General features: G+C 40.8%; 2 protein-coding genes across 2 annotated transcripts; both read left to right on the top strand.

Moving 5' to 3' along the window:
- Positions 1 to 6,120: 6,120 nt before the first annotated feature.
- LOC110892686 (3-hydroxy-3-methylglutaryl-coenzyme A reductase 2) lies at positions 6,121 to 12,713 on the top strand. Its single transcript, XM_022139837.1, has 3 exons — positions 6,121 to 6,255; positions 7,717 to 7,767; positions 11,994 to 12,713. Exons 1-3 carry the CDS (start codon positions 6,121 to 6,123, stop codon positions 12,711 to 12,713), a joined length of 906 nt encoding a protein of 301 aa, XP_021995529.1.
- A 2,583-nt stretch (positions 12,714 to 15,296) lies between these two features.
- Positions 15,297 to 17,385, top strand: LOC110896573 (protein REVEILLE 1). Its single transcript, XM_022143839.2, has 4 exons — positions 15,297 to 15,655; positions 15,818 to 15,898; positions 16,504 to 16,615; positions 16,694 to 17,385. The coding sequence occupies exons 1-4, from the start codon at positions 15,647 to 15,649 to the stop codon at positions 17,272 to 17,274; spliced, it is 783 nt and encodes a 260-aa protein (XP_021999531.1). The 5' UTR covers positions 15,297 to 15,646; the 3' UTR covers positions 17,275 to 17,385.
- Positions 17,386 to 19,396: the final 2,011 nt, after the last annotated feature.

Here is a 19,396-nt window from a genome sequence, read left to right as displayed (position 1 = left end):
ACGTGGAAAGTGATCCAAGTGGAGATCATTCTTCAATCACATGCTATCGTTGTGATTTCAGGAATGTTTGTGATGATGACACGTGTCCAGACGGTTATAACTGTCTGGGTGGTGCACGATCGTATTTCTTCTAGAAGATTACTGCTGTAATCTGGTGTGACACCTTACAGTGTGCACACAGCTGGACAGATCCCAAGTCTGGGTAAAATAATATCCAAGTCTGGATATTTGGGTGGACATTTTGGTCTCAGGGTTTTTGACCCTTTGTTAAATGGAAGGCGGCGCAAGGGTTCAGTTTTCCCTTTGGGCGCGCGACTATCGCTCGTTAGTTTCTTTCTTCCTTCTGCAAGACCAATGCGCGGCCGCGCAAGGTTAGAAAGGTTGAAAGGTCGGTTTGGTGGTATGGTCCCATATCTTTGTGGGATTTTTGGGACCTTACCCCTTCAAGTCCCCCCAGTCTAGTGTTGTACTTATGCAAATAAGTGGAGCACTGGACTTAGGAGAGAGATGGTTTTTGAGCGCGAAAAAATGAGAAATCTTCTATGAGAAGACTCTATTTTATTTTGGGGATTTTGGAAATCTTTTGTCTTTATAGGATGGTACAGCTAGGACTGTAGGTCAAGCTGACATTGTCAGGTATATGCTGCTATTCGTGCCTTTCACGCGCGTGTGCAAACGCGTGTGTACTTTTCCTGCTCTTTTGAAGGACTGTGATATCCGAAAAAATTGCTGTGACAGTTCCCGATGCTTATTTATTGCGATGAGTATATAACGTTTGGGTAACCTCCTAGTGCCATCATTGTTCTGTTGAAACTTTTCCCCTGCCTTTCTTTTCTTGAGAAATCCATCATTCCTCTTTTTATGTCGACCAGAGAAAATCAAGAAGGTCTTGCTGAAGAGATGTCTACTGAACTTCCACCATTGAAGTGGCCGAGGGGGTCTTTTGACGGTTTGATGCGAAATCTTAAGTTTCCGGAAAGTTGGGGTGCTCTGTACCCTAAAGAAGGGCAGACAGCGGCAGATGCTCCGTCTGGGTACATCACCCTTTTCTGGGATTTCTTCTGTGATGGCAACTTCCGTTTGCCTGCAACGACGTTTCTTCTTGACATCCTTATATTTTATAATATTCATCTTTCTCAACTGCATCCTATTGGTATGGTCAGGGTTCGACATTTTGAGTTCGTGTGTCGGACTATGAATATTGAGCCGACCGTTCCTCGATTTAGGGTTTTTCACCAAATGCACTGTACCCAGGGGTTTTACTCTTTTGTTCAGAGAGCTAATCCTCCGAAATCCTTCCATGATTGGAAACGGAAATTTTTCTTTATTAAGGCCGGAGTGATTCTGGTGAGGATGGTGTTGAGGGGAAAAGAGGATGTTCCTATTGAAACACTCCGGACCCCTTCTGATGAAACTTGGTACCAGGATCTGAAGGAGGTACCTAATATTGTTTTGCCGGAGAAAGCCCTTGTCGGAGCTGGGATGAGTTTAAACTGGAAGATGGATCGGGACGACAAGCATGTATACACAGAGGGAGGCCATGGTACGGTTTAAGTTCTTTTTTTTTTTTGAGCCTGTCTGTTTTTTCTTGCAGTTGTTTCACTGTATGTTGTTGCCTACAAAAGAGAAGGGGGGAGAATGGGTACCATTAAGAAAAATCCTGATGAAGAATTTTGGTATGATCGTATTGCAAGGAATTTTTCTCTTTCGCGGGACGCGGATTTGTCTGATCCTCCTGCTTCTGGCGCAGGTAAGATTGTGTGCGCTGTCCGTCTTATCTTTTTACTCGCGCCTTAATTGTTCTTTGCGCTTTGTAGGTGAGTTGTCAAATTTGGGCGTAGGCCCTGAGAGGAAAAGGTGCGCTACGGCTAGTAATGTTGCGCCCAAGAAAGGTGATGCGGGAAAGACTCAATCTTTCAAAGTTAAAAATGTTGAGAAGAAAGGTATGCGCCATTCTTCTGACAAGTGTGATTATGTGGTGGTTTCTGATACTTTGGAGGGTCTTACGCCTGCAGTTACTATTCGGCGACCGAAACCAGAGCCGAAAGATTCTGCTGACATTCCTCCATCCAACCCAGATGATCCAATTGACTTGGAATCTAGTCCTGAGCATTTGGTGCAGAGAGGAGCAAGCAAGAGAAAACAAACTGATACGAACGCGGAGGATCAGCCTCCTAAGAAGATTCAAAGAAAGAAGATTACTCGAAGGGGGAATCTTGATGCTTTTGTTACGTAATCTGTTCCTGGTAAGCAGCATCTTCTCTTGTTTCCTTTTTATGGGTTAAATTTTTATGGATTTTTACTTTTACAGTAACTCCTGTTGCTCCATCTCCCACCAATGTTCAAGCCGTGGTGCATGAAGAACTTCCTCCTACTTCTCCGCATGCTTCTGTAACTGTTCAATCGAACGCTGCAGAAGGCGCTGATGACGATGCGGAGAAGCCTGTTGAATTGAGAGGTCTGCTGATGCAGGCCTAGGTAAGACGGATGATACGGATAATCCTTCGGCTCCTGAGGTAGTTGCTCAAGACCAAGGGAGAGGGTCAACCGAAAAAATTCCTAGTCCTGCTCCTTCAGATACTACACCGGAGCATATTGAGAAGACAACAGTTGAAGAACAAGACTCATCAGCCGGTGTTAGTAAGCAATCTCCTATCCATCCAGAGGAAACTTTGGGAGATTATTATTATCGGAGCTATTCGGAGAAGGATGCTGCTGACCCTCATGCTCCTGTCTGGAATTTGAAGAAAGGAGATAATTTTGCGGACTGGCATGTGTGCCAAGATTGGTTGCAGGGGATAATTCCGCCTGGGGAGGTCAAGTTTCAAGAAAGCCGATCTTGTGATCAAGCCTATCAGTCTTACGTTGCTGAGACCGCCTCTCATGTTTCTACCACCCATCGTATTGTTCGGGAGTGGTATAATATGCATAAGGAGCAGAAATCTTTAGCGGCGGCTCAGAAGAAATTCTCCAATGATGAGAGACGTCTGGCCCAATTGATGGCGAAACTAAAAGATGATCAAGCCAAGTTTGAGGCTGAGCGGAAGACTGAGGAGTGGTCTGTTGCTGGTTGGAAAAGAAAGGCTGAAGCTGAAGCTGCTCTTCTTTTTGAAGAACTAAAAAACTGGAGGAAGATTTGTGAAAAGGATAACGCAGAGAAGGCAAATCTCCGTATTATCATAAATAACCTCAAAGCTGATGTTGAAAAGCTGAAGAATCAAGATGCGGAGGTTGAGAGATTGAAGAAAGAGAAAGCTGACTTGGAAGCTTTGTTGGCAGAAGCTCGTGCTCATAGGGAACGTAGCGAGCAACGGGAGGTACAAGCTTTAAGCACTCTTGCCATTAGGGATAAGGAACTAGAGGAACTTACTGCTTTGGTTTCTGACCAGGAACAACTGAAAAAGGACCTGGAGCTTGTGCGTTCTGAACATGCTGAGTCCTCCCGCCGCTTGACTGCGACCGAAGAAAAACTGGAAAATTCAGAGACGGCGCGGGTTTCAGCAGAGAGCGAGCTTGAGCCCTTAAGGAATGACATGACCTGGTTGAAGGATCGTGGGATTGCCTGTGTAAGCTCCTACCTTATATATGCGCTTGCGTTGGCTTTTTTCTCTCTTTTCTTTTGTGTTTACCGCTATTGATTGGTTTCATAGGTTGCTGAATCTGTGTTAAACTCTAAAGAGCTGGATAAGACTGTTGCGGATTTAGTGGTTGCTGCGCGGCGGGATGGGTATGCGCAAGGTTATGCAGAATGCTCTCATCATGTAACGAGTGCGCTGAAAGTTACTTGGGATGACAGCAAGTCTGGTACTTTTGGTGTAGATACTGCGGCCGCGCTTGCTTCTATGAAGGCGGAGTTTAATAACTTACAACCCCCAGTTATGGAGTTGATAGATGTAGCGCTGCAGTCGGACGATCCGGTAGCGCAGCTTAAAGAAATCTTCCCTGATGAGGAAGAAAATTTAGAGTAGGGTGAAATTTGTTTCTGAACAATTTGTGTTTTCCCCCTTTTCTTTTTGTGGGATGTATATCCTTGTTTTGTTGCGCTGTTCGCGTAAAAACTCGAAACACTGCCGTGTTTGAATCTTGTCAGGGCGTATTTGTACGCTGAAAGTAATATGTTTCTATTTGTTTGAATGCCTTTACAATTTTTTGCATGAGTACAATTGCTTTTACTTAAGTAAGGCGAATGAAGTTGGCATGAAGCTCATGCGTGGAGTCTATGGTCGTTTGTGAAATAATCACCGACCGCGAATGGAGCTTATTTTATACTACCATAATGTTTTCGTGCTTACTAAAAAGAAATTGCATGCATTTTGCAAATACAAATGATAGAAACTTTGTAATTTTTATTCATGGATAACGCGCAGAGGCATTACAAAGTCTTAATAATTAGATGGAACTTAACTTAGTTCTGCCATTTTTGACGTTTTCTTCTTGCGGGGACTTCTGCAGAGTCTCTTAAGTCTTGGCCCGTTTGTTGGAGGTTTCTTCTCCCCGGGTGATTTGCTTTATCTCCTTGCGCATATTCTGGAGTAGATGCGTAAACTCCCCATTTTTGAGGGCTTTCTCTATCTCAGTGTGCAAGGAAATGCAATTGTTTGTGGTGTGTCTCGTATCCTTATGATATTCGCAATACTGCGCTAGGTCCTGACCACGTTTACTCTTCATCGGGATTGGCGGTTTAAACTGATAATCCTCGGTACTCAGGACTTCCGCCGGGGTCTTGGTCAGTGGGGTCCACTGCCTCTCCCTGTTTTCATGCTTGTTATCTCTCTGAGCAGAGAGTTTGTTAATTGTTGCGCGAGCATCTTCAGAGGAGCGGCTTCCAGATGACTCGCGCCATGATTTCTTGAATCTTCGCTCGCCCGTTGCACTTAAATCTGTGGGCCTGCTGTGTGGTGGTGGTGGTCTGTTTGTAGTAAGGTTTTTCTCTGTTTGTGCGTAAACCTTGGCCGCCGCCATTATCTTTTCCCAACTCTTGGGAAGACCTTCTGTTCCGGACAGCACTTTGACCATATCGTCACATCTAACCGCGTACTTAAACTGAGCGCGGATTAACTGTTCGTGGACACCACCGATCTCCAATACTTCCTTATTATACCTGGTTATAAAATCTTCCAAATTCTCATCATCTCGACGCCATATGTTCATGACATCAGATGTATCCCGCATGGAGCGCCTTTGCTGGCTGAAGTGTGTTAAGAATTTTTGGCGCAGGTCTTTCCATGACTCGATTTGCCCTGTTGGTAGATTATCAAACCAGATTCGCGCTGGCCCCGTTAATGTTTGAACAAACAAATGACACCAAAGCGGAAGAGTCCAACCGCCGACCAATCCTGCGCTGGTAAAGACCCTCAAATGATCGTCGGGATCAGTTAACCCATTGAATTTGCCGACGTTAGATGGTAATTTTGCCCTTTCTAACGGAGCCAGAGCTATTTCCAGTATAAACTTCGAGTTTTCCGCTGCTTCTGCAGGGCGATAAACTAAGTCGTAATTATGCTCTGCCTCAGGGTTGTACACCGCTCGAGGCCTGGATTTGTTAGAGTTTGGGTGCAGCCTGTTGAATACGCTGGTGTTTGCGCTCAAACGATACGTTTGGTCAGATTCATCGGTGTGAGCATCCCAAGGGGAGCCCAACCTATCATGAACTGATTGCCTTTGACTAGGCTGTGACTCATGGTGTTGTCTCTGATAGCTGTTCGTTCCATCATTCGTTGATTCTTCTCGTTGGGAAGCATGAGCTCTAGATCCCGGCCTTCGCGATTGTGTTACGGGAGCGGTTTGAGCACACAATTGTGTATACACTGCATTTAATGCTCCTTGTGACCGGACATACCATGATATCGGAGTTTCCCCCGGTGGTAGAATTGATTGGGCGGGATTTGTGGGAAATATCCCTGGAGTAACAGGGTCATTTGCTCGATTAGATTGAACCTCATTATCGTCTGAGGCCTCTTCCACCATCCCTTCGACTGGTAAATTGTTTCCGACATTTGGTCGAGGACCAGACCGTCGGTGAGAAGATGAATTTTCTGCCATATGCAAAAACAGAAAAATGAGATGAACTGAACCGAAACGAGATAGGAACTAGAAAAACTGAGAAAACGGTGGGCGCCAATGAAGAAACACTGGTTCAACAGATCAGAATCAATTGAACCAGGGGGTTTGAATCTGCATAAAAGGTTAGTTCTCTCTCAATTGGTTCAGTGGAAGTGGAACTCCTTCTCTGGTAATTCTGCAAAACAGAGCACCGTTAGCCTCGTCAAGGGGAGAAAAAGGGTTCTCTCCTTGACCCGACTCCGGTGTGAGAATAAGTATTTGAATGGAGAAGATAAAGGTATTTGAGTAGTGAAATTGGATCTGAATTTTTACCTGAAGAATTCTCCTATTTATAACCGAGAGTTTTGGGAGGGAAAATCTGTTATTGAAAAGATGACGGAAGATGCTAACGCCGTAGTGGTTATTTTTCCTTCCGTTACGTTTCTTTTAATCTTTGTTAGTTTGCCTTGATCAGACGTGAATGCACACGGATCATGACCTGATCCTATGGCTAGGGAATTGCCACGTGGAAAGTGATCCAAGTGGAGATCATTCTTCAATCACATGTTATCGTTGTGATTTCAGGAATGTTTGTGATGATGACACGTGTCCAGACGGTTATAACCGTCTGGGTGGTGCACGATCGTATTTCTTCTAGAAGATTACTGCTGTAATCTGGTGTGACACCTTACAGTGTGCACACAGCTGGACAGATCCCAAGTCTGGGTAAAATAATATCCAAGTCTGGATATTTGGGTGGACATTTTGGTCTCAGGGTTTTTGACCCTTTGTTAAATGGAAGGCGGCGCAAGGGTTCAGTTTTCCCTTTGGGCGCGCGACTATCGCTCGTTAGTTTCTTTTTTCCTTCTGCAAGACCAATGCGCGGCCGCACAAGGTTAGAAAGGTTGAAAGGTCGGTTTGGTGGTATGGTCCCATATCTTTGTGGGATTTTTGGGACCTTACCCCTTCAGTAGTAAAAGTGAGTAAAAAAGAATCAAAATAGTTGCATGTTTCTTTAGAGAATATTGGATTTCAATCATCTTAACTATTCGTCGTTGGCTGCCAACAGTCCCAACTTAAAAAAATAACCACTGGTAGTCTCAGCTATTAACATATTGGCCTCCAATGGACCCTGGCTAATAGAACCTTAACGCCGTTAGTCTCCGGTCGTAGGAAAAGCGTTTTTGGCCGGAAAACTCCTTTTTGGCCGGAAAACTCAATTTTTTTGTCCCAAACCTCTTTGTAACCTTATCACTTACTTTCGGAACCTTTTTCTACTAAAAGCCCCAATTATTGAGGTCACCGTAAATTCTTTCATCGCCGAAAACTTCTTTTTGTCAGGAAAACTCAAGTTTTTAGCCGGAAAACTCAAATTTTCATCCCAAACCTTTTTGTAACCTTAGATCGGACCTTTAGAAACTTTTTTTCTGGCTAAAAACGTTTTTTCGGCGATCAGAGACTAACAACATTAGGGTTCAATTAGTTAGTGTCCATTGGAAGCCAATATGTTAATAGTTGGGACAACCAGTGGTTATTTTTGAAATGGGAACTATTAGCAGCCAATGACGAATAGTTGGGATTATTAAAATACAATATTCCTTTCTTTATTTCAACTTTTCGTAAGTTTTGTTGGTGTGAATTTTGATGAATTTGTTTTTTATATTATAATTTTAGGAGATTTATCCCATGAAATTCAATGTTATTAGGGTGGAGGGAGTGGTCTCGGTGAGTGAAGCTGGGAGGGGGGTTTCCTGATTGGGGAACCATTGTCAGTGATTGAGTGGTGATGGGGGAGTAGGAGAGAGGTGGTGTGGGCGGTGACTACTCACCGAATTGGTAAAGAAGAGAGGTGGGAGAAAGGGGTGAATGGTGGGCCCTAACCCCTTTCAACCAATCACATCTTTTAATTATTTACCACTCTCCATGTATTTGACCATGGCTAGTGATTGAGTGTAAAATGGGGAGTGAAGTGGGGACTTGACATGACATGATATTCTTGGCTAGAAAATAACTTAAACACTCACCAGTGATTGACCACTCTCTCCACCCTTAGAGGTTTGTCCCGTGAAATTCAATGTTATTAATGACAATTTATGAATTTATCATGTATGTTCAATCAAAACTATCAAGAGTAGATTAAAAATAATAACTATTTACAAATAATAAATAATATCATTTTCATTAATCAACCCGTGTAACACACGGGGCCATAACCTAGTATATATGTAATTTATATATGTTATAAACAGGTTAAAATCCTAAAATGTAATCTTAGATCCATTTAATCATGTCAATGAGATGTTTTGATAAGGCTATGCGGTATGATGATTACCCATTCTTGGAGGATGATCCGTCACGTAAGCGCCACGTAGATCGGGTGTGAGGATGGGACAAAAAGGATGGAGGTAAGGAAATGGAGGATGGGCCTAAAATATATGTATATATTGTATGTATAGGTGTATGTGAGTATGTTTTGTCTTGTAGTGGAGCATCTTCAACTTCTGGCGGTCCAGGTGTAGACGTTTGGGACGACGCCAGTGGGGGGGGGGGGGGGGAATGGGCGGAGGTGCGGCGACGAAGCAGGACGGGCTGAGGACGACTCCCACACCCTCCAGCCTAATATAAAATTATTTACATAAATTTAAGTGATACGGCTAAAGACAAATTATAAGAAACTTATTTCATTATTTACATAAATTTAAGTGATACGGCTAAAGACAAATTATAAGAAACTTATTTCAATATAAAAAGGAAATAAATGATAATATAAATTATTTACATAAATTTGTTCAATATAAAAAGGAAATGAATGATAATATAAATTATTTACATAAATTTAAGTGATACACCTCTTGTTTTATCAATTAAAGCTATAAGATGTTATTACAAACTGATATAAATACATATATCGGCTTAACTTTTTAGATCTATACACTTTTATATTTATCTGAAAATTTTAAGAACAATTTTTATATTTTAATTGTCCATTACAAAAGAGAATTGGTAATTGCCTAATTAGAAAGAAAGAAAGAATGGGCCGATAGTATGGTGGGGCGAGAAACAAAAAAGCAGGTCAAGCTTACTGTTAGAACAGGCCGGATGGCCCAGCTCCAATGCTTAGGTCGAGTCGCTATCACAATTCGGAAAAAAGGCCCTTAAAACAGCTAATCGCTCGAATTTCATAGAAAAAATCTCAAGAAAATTTTGAAATCGGCTCGGTTTATAATCTAAACCGAGTGAGTTAGATCTCAAACTTCAGCCAGGTTATGCAAATTCAAGTCGAGCTGGCTCATTTAAAATTTAAGTTGAACTCAAACTAACCCTACCTCAAATCAGTTTAGCTCGTGAACAATCCTAATTAAGAATGATTGCATTAATAACATCCTTAATCTTTCTTTGTTTTACTTGTAGCTGGTATGTTTAGATATTATGAAGCACTTCACATTTCACGAGGTGTAGATTCTCTACTGTTGCAAATTATGTAATATATATTACAACTAGAAAAGTAAGCTAGTTGTTATTGAGTTACATCCATTAGGTTAGATAGATTAGCTATCTCCAAAAGTTTGTGTCCAGGTTTGTACATGTGTTATAGTTGCAACTTAGGTTACCAACACTAAGCATGTTAGTTACATAAGTTGCGCAAAAGACAATTTCCTTGACGACATGGCTTGTTGAACTACAGCCTAGAGTTGCATTTTTTTCCTAATTGGCAACTGTACAAAAGGTGTTCGACGTCCGTATCATTCCCTGCGTCCCCCGCGTCCCTTCTTTGAAGTGTTGCTGTCATCTGGGATGGTAAAGAGCTTGGTTAGTGAGGTTTGTGTAATAAGTTATGTGAGTATTAATCTAGTGAAGGGTTTAAAACCAAGGCACAATGTGGAAAGCACAAAATCTCAGCCCTTTTCGTACCCGAGTTGCAATTTGTTTATATATTTATTTATTAGTTTTCATAGGTTTGTAGCATTAGTTACTCAAAATTTAGACATAAATAAGCAATACACATAGTTTAATATATACAAAGTATTTCTTTATACAACCTAAAAGGCTATATGTATAACATGTAGATGCATAAAATCTTCTCATACAAAAGGCGCGCGGCAAGGCTGCACTACATGCCTATTTCCGTGTCCTTTTTTTTTCGCTTCAAAACACCTCTTACCTTTTTTAGTCTGAAACACCTTAGGGTGAAGGGGGCGTATGCGGGGAACCAAATCGGTGACCTGCTTGCTGATTAGTGAAGGTGCCGCCATCAAGGCGGTGACCAAGAGAGAGAGTGTGTTCCCGGTGGTGGCTCACCGAAGAGAGAGGGAGGAGAGAGAAGGGGCTTGTCCAATCAATGATTTCCTTTTTTTTTTTTTTTTTTTTTTAAAAAAAAAAACCAATTCACCTAAGAGGGGAGTGGCGCCGTCAAATTGGGGTGTTAGGGGAGTTTAAGAGGGGACTTGACGTGGCACACGGGGATTGGTTGGGCGTAAGAGAGGGGACTCACCTATTAGGTGAGCACCCCCTTCACCCTTAGGTTGACTTACGCTTCAAATGCGTTTTTTTAACCTAGCCTATGCTTAGATTGACATTTTGAGAAACTGGTTCTGAAACAACAGGGCTCAATTCATGGTTAATTTAGGGTGTACGGGGCGCAATCGGGGAGCGGTTCGGTGAAGGCTTTCCCCGATCGGGAACACCGCCGCCATCCCCGCGGGGTCCCGAATCGGGGTAGCTTTTGGGTGTGGGGTTACCGCTTGAATTTGCACGTTGAACGATGAGGAGAGGGGAAAGGTGGTGGGGCCAGCCCACTTTCAACCAATCAAAGCTTTTCTTTGTTTTTTTTTTTTTTTTTTTGAATAAAAAAATAAGGGGAGTTAAGAGGGGAGTGGCGCCATCAAATGGGGGTGTTAGGGTGAAGGGGGTGCTCACCTAATAGGTGAGTCCCCTCTCTTACGCCAAACCAATCCCCGTGTGCCACGTCAACTCCCCTCTTAAACTCCCCTAACACCCCAATTTGATGGCGCCACTCCCCTATTAGGTGAATTGGGTTTTTTTTTTTAAAAAAAAAAAAAAAAAAAAAAAGGAAAGCTTGTGATTGGACCAAGTCTCCCTCTCTCCTCTCTCTCTCCTCCCCTCTCTTCGGTGCATCCACCCCCATTTCACCCACCGATTTCACCCACCGCCTTATTGGCGGCACACCCCAATTCGGTAAAACCCCTCCCCGATTAGGCATCCCGAAGGTGCCCCGTACCCCCTTAGGGGAGTTTAAGAGGGGAGTTGACGTGGCACACGGGGATTGGTTTGGCGTAAGAGAGGGGACTCACCTATTAGGTGAGCACCCCCTTCACCCTTATAAATACATATTTTTTTAAATACCCTTGTAAAATAACTTGATCTGAAATCTAGGTAGAAAATAGGTTAAGAGTTAGTATGTAGGAACTTTTTCAGAAGCCATTGTTGACACTTTTGTTGTGTTCTTTTACACCTTTTTTTTTTCTTTGAACCCCTACCGCTCTTAATGTGGCTATGGTAAGAGAAGAAGATAAGAAATGTTATATATGTGGCTTGAATAGAAAATAGAAGGGTAATTGTGTAATTTTACTTGTTGTAAATACTGTTAGCCAAGGATTTATATTTTTTTTCATGAAGCCTAACATTAAGTTATGTTCAGTGGCGGATCTAGGATTCACGCCAAGCCGTAACGTTTTATAAATAAGCCGTAACGAAATCGAAAAAACATCAAATTTTTCCAAAATTTACACTAAAAACGTCAAATTTTTCCGAGCCAAGCCGTAGCGGAGGTTACCCCCCGGTAACCTCTAGGTCCGCCCCTGGTTATGTCAGTATTAGCGTGAAACAAAACGTGTCTTCACGGGTTGAAACGACCCGTTTAACCCGAGGACAACGTCGTCCTACTTGCTAGAATCGAAGCTTGGGAACTATTGGCGGGCTGTGTTTATTAGGAGAGAAGCGCTACAGTTAGTTACTGGCAAGTCGCTACATGGTTTACCTTTAGACGCCTCCATATTGGGATTCAACTCGTTTTAGATTATCTCCAAACCGAAATCCCCGACATGGACGCTATTCGCATCTTGGGAAACTATTGTTCCGACAAGAAACCTCCAGCGGTTAACTGGATTGATGGACGTGGTAAATCTGTAGTATGTGAGGCAATCATACACGAAAACGTAATAAAGAGCGTTCTAAAAGCAAATGCAGTTGTGTTGGTCGAACTAAACATATTGAAGAACCTAACTGGATCCGTTATGGTAGGTGTGCTAGGTGGGTTTAGCGCGCATGCAAACAACAATGTCTCCGCCATCTACATTGCGAGTGGACAAGACCTGGCCCAGAACATCGAGAGCTTTCATTGTATCACCATGATGGAAACAGTAAACGAAGGGCGGGATCCTCAGGTATCGGTGAGAATGTCGTCGATTGAGGTCGCGACTGTGGGTGGCGATACCCAGTTAGCCTCACAGTTAGCTTGTTTGAACCTATTGGGTGTAAAGGGTTCTAATAAATTGACTCTTCATTGCTACAAATGTATTACTCAATATGCACTCAAAAGTATCAAACAATGTAACCACTTGATATTGCATAGCAAAAAGATTATGAGTCTAGTGGGAGATGATACTTACCATCTCGATCTATGTGATGCTACATGTTGCTCTGAATCTTAGTCCTAAACACCCAATTAAAATCTTGTTGTAAAGAATCAAGAAATCAAGACTTAGGGTTCTATGTCAAAAGAATAAAATGTGATGCTGAGATCACCAACTGGTAACTATCGACATTCGATGTGGCCGTGTGCTGATCACTTCAAACACAATGAAATTCGGTTGTTGAATTGGTGATTGAGAAGTGTGATTTGAGTAACTGAACCTTTGAGACTAAGTCCTCTTACGTTGTTAGAGAGAGAAACAAAGTAAAGGCAAAGTTGTGGATGTGGACATAAAAGAGACATGTGGCTTCAAAATAGTAATGTGCAAATAATATTACTCGAAATACAACTTGCGTGAATAGTTGCCAACTTGCGTGAATAGTAACTTTGACATTTTTGTAAGTTTTTATTACATATTTTATACTATAAATAATATATGTTTTTAACCGTATAGTTTTGTTTTTTTCTTATAACTTTCGTTCGTTTGTTTTTTTATAAAAACTAAATACACGGCTGCGTTAAATTTATATCTCTACATTTCGAAATAAATTTTATTTAAAACAAAGTTGTATTCAAAGATTTATTTAAAACGAAGTCGTATTCAAAATGATGATATGGTGAAGAACTGAGTCGGTACTGACCAACAACATCTAGACCGGTATCGGCGCTATCAGAACCGTTATTAGTATTTGTTTTTATGATTTTCGATCGATGTAAAACACGACTTTATTTTTTAGCGTTACATCTACATCATACAACTTTTGTGTGATAAAACCATTGTAAATATTACTATACCGACTCGGTTCGTCATCTTACTGTTATTTTGAATACGACTCTTTTTCAAATAAAATTTATAACGCAATATCGAGAAAAAAATTAAACACACCCACATATCACGAGTTTAATCTATACGAATGTTGTTATCATACCGGTACGATATTATAGCTTTCGATCCATGTAAAACAAATGTCGGTATCTTTTTGGGTATATCACAACTTTAGTTTTTAGGTTTTCTCTTTCGGTTATTATAACAAGTGTTGATACCATAATGAACCAAACCAATACTGGCTAAATTTCCACCGCAACGTGCTGGATCGTCTACTATTTATAAACAAAAAGGAATTGCAATCATCATAAGCAGTTGAGAATTCGTAAGAATAAAAAAATATATTTGAAAGAAGAATCCCTTAAACAAGATCACCATCTCTATGTGAGGATTAAATGATGGACCGGGCAGGCGTTGTCCGGACTAGATTGGCATTTTACCATTTTGCTTACATTTCGACTTGCGTGGCTTGTCTCTTCATCTTCCGGCTCGGTTGTCGCTTTGAGGCACACACTAAGTGATCCTAACTTCTTGTATGTTTCCATTGGGTTACTTGATGGTGTCCAAACCAACTATCGTTTGGATGTCCAGACCAGCCATAGTTTCGATGTGTAGACCTATGGTATTCAGCCCCATATATACTTTGGGCGAGAGGGATATTATCTCGCCAAGTTATTCTATGATGTTAGGACCATTGATCGTCCTGATGTCTAGAGTCTTGGTGTTCATCGTGTATTTAATTTTGGAGAGTGGATAATATTACCCGTCATGTCCTAATAGCTTGGCATTTTATCCTATTTAAGGATAAGGTGTCAGATTTAATTGACCTCTCGTGGAATTTCTTTATGCATGGGATTTTTTTGGTCACCTGATCTTAGCGTGTTGCAGATGTGAATGTATTTTGAAAGATTGATGTGTTTTGGTAGAGAAAAGGGAGCGGCTAGAGGAAAAAAGTGACAATGACATTCTTTTGATAATGTGTCTTGTATCCAACAACCAACTCAGCCACACTTGAGAGCAAATCTTATGTTCTTATTTTTGTTTATTTATACTTAGAGTTGTCTAAAGATCTTTGAATTATGAAAGAAATCGACCGGCCAACGTATTTTCTTCTAAAAAGAGAGAGTTCATTTTGTCTACTTCTCCGTTGTGTCTTTTTTAATTCAATGGCTTCAAAAACCAATAAGGGTAACTTCAGTGGCGGATCTAGAAAATCCGTCAAGCCGTAACGTTTTATAAAAAAGCCGTAGCGAAATCGTAAAAACGTCAAATTTTTCCAAAATTTACATTAATTTTACACTACCGCCGGAGCGCCAAGCCGTAGCGGAGGTTGCCCCTTCTTATATGCTAGGTCCGCCCCTGGGTAACTTTACTCCCGCATTGTCTCACTCGGCTTTGTCAATCTTCATAAAACCATTCGATGCAAGTCCGACTCTACAAAGATTCTTGTATAGTACCAAACAACTTAATTCAAATTTACATCTATTGTGTTCTTGAATCGAATCGAATATGAGATTTATCAAGTTCTTTAACACAATTTTACCATAAAATTATAACATCCAAACACTATAAGAGATACCCTTGTTCCACAAAACCAACCAAACGCCACCCAAACTAACCAAATGCCATCCGAATAATCTCAAACAAAAGTATCATCATACAGTCACCCAAATGTCCAAATAAAAATATTTTATATCTTACAAAATCTTATATATGCAGTGTTTTGTCCCACCAAAACTAAACACAACTGTCGATCAAACCGACGTCGTTCCATCACTCTGGTCTTTTCAGCCACAAATCTCCCACCCAGTTGTCCCAAGATAATTAAATATTAATTCCAGTCTGACGTGTCACTCTGTCTTTGCCCTTTTTGCACTTTAGTTTCTAAAAAAAACATTATTTTAGTATCCTTAAACTTCACAAAAGTCCGCTATTTCTCTCTCAAAGTTTCCCGGCTGTACCGACTCTCGGTTGCCGTCATCGCCGCCTGTCTCCGCCAGCTTAAACCCGGTTTCTGTTTAATTTCCGGTGATCGGAGCTCTGTTTGTTTGGTGCTTTTGGGTATTATAGTTCGGATCTTTGTTATCTCCGGTTGAGTTTAAATTTCGGGTCGGATCGGATCCATCATGGTTGTGGTAAGTACTAGATTCTTTGAACGAATTTTGTTGATTTTGACTATGGATATGATTGTTCTTCCGGATTCTCATAATTTTGACCGTGTTCGTTAAGTTTGACTTAAAGTGAATGCACATTACCCTTGAATCTTCTTGATGTTGATATCTTCATGTTAAACACAGGATCAAAGAGATGGTTCACGTTCGGGTAATAACGGTCGACTCGAAGATCGGTTATTGGCTGGAGAAGACTATGCTCTAAAGGTATATATTTACTTTCTGGTTTACGGTTTGGTTTTAACAGTTTACGCCTTTGCCGTTAAGAACCCTCCATTAGGAGCTAAACAAATAGTCTCTTAATTTTTTTATTACAATAATATTTAGTTATATGTATATTTTATATATAAACTTTATATTCCTAAAGTATCTTTTGTCAAATTTTTTAAATTAATACATAATTATGTTTATATGAAAAAACAAAGATTTTTGTTGATTTAGACCACGAAACCGTAAATTTGTGAAAACCGGCCGGATCGGCTTGCCCAACCAACCCACCCGGTTCGGTTTATATTTTTCTAAAGTCGTGGTTACCGGTTCAACCCAAAACCACCATCAAAACTCAAAACCGGCCGTACTGGACCGTTAAAACACCCTAGCAAACAAAGGAGGGGAAAATGGACCCCTAATGCAAACAAAGGGAAAACTTTATTGGTAACTGTCATAACCGGTTGAACCGGACCATGAACATCCTTAGCAACCAAAAGGTCGTCAAAAGGAAAGAAAGGGAGATTCAACCCCAAAATTAATGTTCAAACCAGCCAAACTAGACTGTAATATTCATTTTGGTTTCGACTTTTGATGTCAAACAGGCTCGAAAACCGTACACGATCACAAAACAAAGGGAAAAATGGACCCAAGAAGAGCACAAAAGGTTTCTTGAAGCTCTAAAGTTGTACGGACGATCATGGCGACAGATCGAAGGTATGCGAAATGCCCAACTTGATTCATGTCTTACAAGTTAAAACAAGTTTATGGTTTATAATCTTGATTGATTTACAGAACATGTGGGCAACAGAACCGCGGTTCAAATAAGAAGTCATGCTCAAAAGTTTTTTTCCAAAGTGGTTCGCGAGTCGAGCCAAGGAACAGAGGGGGGACCCATTGAGATCCCCCCTCCTCGGGCGAAGAGGAAACCAACACGCCCTTATCCTCGTAAAGTGTCGGTTCCCTTAAAGAAAGGGGCTGCTTTTCATGATTTGTCAAGATCAAATCATGATAACATGTCCCCGAGTTCGACCCAAAGTCTAAAGCTTTTTGGGAAGACGGTTTTTGTTGCGGGCTCCACCAGACCGGTGTCTACAACATTACCATGGAACTCAATGCCTACTTTAGCACCCGAGTGTCCTAGGACGCGTAGTTTGAGTGGTTATGGGGATTTGTCATACCGCATTCTGCAATCAAGTGGTCGGATTGAACCAACGACACAATATTGCTCGCTAGATAGCGAAAATGGCGAGTTTGGTGACAAAGTAGAAAGATATGCAAAGGGGTTTGTAGCATACAGGAGGTGTTTGGCAGAGGAGAGTAGTGTGTTAACAGGTGAAGAGAGAGAAGAGCGAAGAGTGAGGCTTTGCTTGTAGACTTGTGTGTGTGATTGTATTTTCAAATTTTGTTTATCTTATAATGAGTTTGCATAACCAGGTTAAATATCATGTTTTTACTTGTTAAAAAATGAAATACATTACTTATCTCTTTCTTATGTTGGTTACATATAGTGGCGGAGCTTGACCAAAAGTCCCGCTAGGTTTGGGAGGGATCCTTTATAATTTAAAAATTTTCGACGAAAAATCGGAAATTTTACACTTTTAACCGAAATATTAGGGGGGTGCACCCCCGGGTATCAACTAAGCTACGCCACTGGTTACATATAAAAATATTTGCTTTAGTTCTTTTAGTTTTGTCATCTTTAAAGATATTCAAGGTATTTCAGTTTTAACTAGATGTTTTTTTTTTAATGCATCACATGTTAAGAACTTTTTTGGAGAAAGTAAAGGATGGGTTGCGAAAATTTGGATGAATCGGCTTTGTGCTCTTTTTTGGAGAAAGTATGGGATGGGTTGCGAAAATTTGGATGAATCGGCTTTGGGCTATTGATGGTACCCAATTGACACAAACTAACTAACCATTTGTTAATAATAACAAACGATGATTAGAGTAAATATATCGAACAAATGATTGATCGGAGTAAGTATATCTAACAAATGATTGATTGGAGTAATTAAGAGGCCGCAAGAAAACGTAGAAAAAAACAATAAAAGAGAGAGAGATTTTTCGAAGTTTAAATTCAATAATTAAAAGAAAATAAACTTACTAGTTTGACAAAATCAAACTTGTTGAGGTAGACCCGACAATCGTGTTCTTTGACAAGCTATGAACAAAGAAAACCAATACAAACTCTTTCCGTACATGTATTAATGTCGCATATTTATGTCACTTTCTTTAAACCTATATGGCTATATCTATAGAGTGTATCTTCAGTATTTTGTTTCATTATCTTTAAGAGTCGTTCGCCAAGATATAAATCTTGAGCTTATCTTTACCTAGAAATACTGATGTAGTTCAAGTGCAGAAGATCAAGCCATGGCATTTCTGGAGGTTCATGATTGAGCTATCAAGGGTGATTTACGAAAACGAGCATAACTTTGGCTACGGCTCTACGTTTTAGGCGATCGGTCAAATTGTTGGTGCATATGTCTGTTGACTTCGTCTTGTATCGAGTCTTGTAATAGGTTAGATAGATCAGGGCACGTTATACGAGAAAAACGAGAAATATATAGGATGGAGCCATTTCGCACGAAATGGAACATGTCCATTTCGTACGAATTGGGACTGGCCAAGTCGTGTGAGTCCATTCCACACGAAATGGGTCTGCCTATATATAGTGTGCTTGGTCATTTCATTTGTAACTTTCTGATTCCGGTGCCGAGGTGCTGCCGAAGTGTCTCCAGCCTGTAAAACGTTGTGAAATCAATATAAGAGACAATTAATGTGATTCTAGTGTGCATACAGCTGAAATAACTCCGATACGTCTGTTTCCGCCTTTCGTATTGGACGAGATCTCTTCTGAACGACTCGTTTGGTCGTGCAAGGACTCGGAAGGGCCTTGTCCAAGTTTCGCTCCAAAAAACGCATTCTAGTGGGAGTTACGAGCCTTTTTATGTTTTTTTTCCATGTTCTATGCATTTTGTCTTTGGGCTTGTGTTTGGCCCATGGCCTTTTTATGGCCTGTTTCGAATTTCGGTTCTTGTTTATATTCTTGAGATGTAATTCGGATGGTCATTCATAAATTTTGGCAATAATCATTTTGCACTTCGAATTCTCTGCCTTTTAGGTTGAATTTGGGGGTTTGGGGAAGATTACCACGGTATTCACAGGATCAACATAATCAATCCTCGTTATCGTATTACACGCTACATCAAATACTTTGGCTACACGCCTACACGTCTTTTTTCTATTTGCTCGATGTTTGTTATGTCTCACATATATACGTGTGTGTGTGTCACATACACATGTTTAACAGTATTGTACATAATCCACATGTGCTCTAGATTCACTATGTGTGTAGAAGTGCTTTATTCTCCTTAGTAGTTCTGAATCTTTAAGAAAACTAATTGCAAAGATTAAAGATGTTGTGCTTTGTAAGGTCTAAAAGGTAATTACTTGGTTTTTAGATTGTCCTTTTAAACCATCATGTGAATATTT

Source organism: Helianthus annuus, chromosome 7 (assembly GCF_002127325.2).
Source record: "Helianthus annuus cultivar XRQ/B chromosome 7, HanXRQr2.0-SUNRISE, whole genome shotgun sequence".
Classification (NCBI taxonomy): domain Eukaryota; kingdom Viridiplantae; phylum Streptophyta; class Magnoliopsida; order Asterales; family Asteraceae; genus Helianthus; species Helianthus annuus.
Note: the sequence above shows the minus strand (reverse complement) of the source record. Positions and strands in the feature narration are given on the sequence as shown.

Coding starts and splice junctions, on each gene's coding strand:
- LOC110892686 (XM_022139837.1), top strand. CDS start 6,121: ATGAAGAAACACTGGTTCAACAGATCAGAATCAATTGAACCAGGGGGT. Junction 6,256..7,716: donor ATTCTGCAAAACAGAGCACC/GTTAGCCTCGTC, acceptor TTATAATTTTAG/GAGATTTATCCCATGAAATT. Junction 7,768..11,993: donor GGGTGGAGGGAGTGGTCTCG/GTGAGTGAAGCT, acceptor TGTGTTTATTAG/GAGAGAAGCGCTACAGTTAG.
- LOC110896573 (XM_022143839.2), top strand. Junction 15,899..16,503: donor GAGAAGACTATGCTCTAAAG/GTATATATTTAC, acceptor GATGTCAAACAG/GCTCGAAAACCGTACACGAT. Junction 16,616..16,693: donor ATCATGGCGACAGATCGAAG/GTATGCGAAATG, acceptor ATTGATTTACAG/AACATGTGGGCAACAGAACC.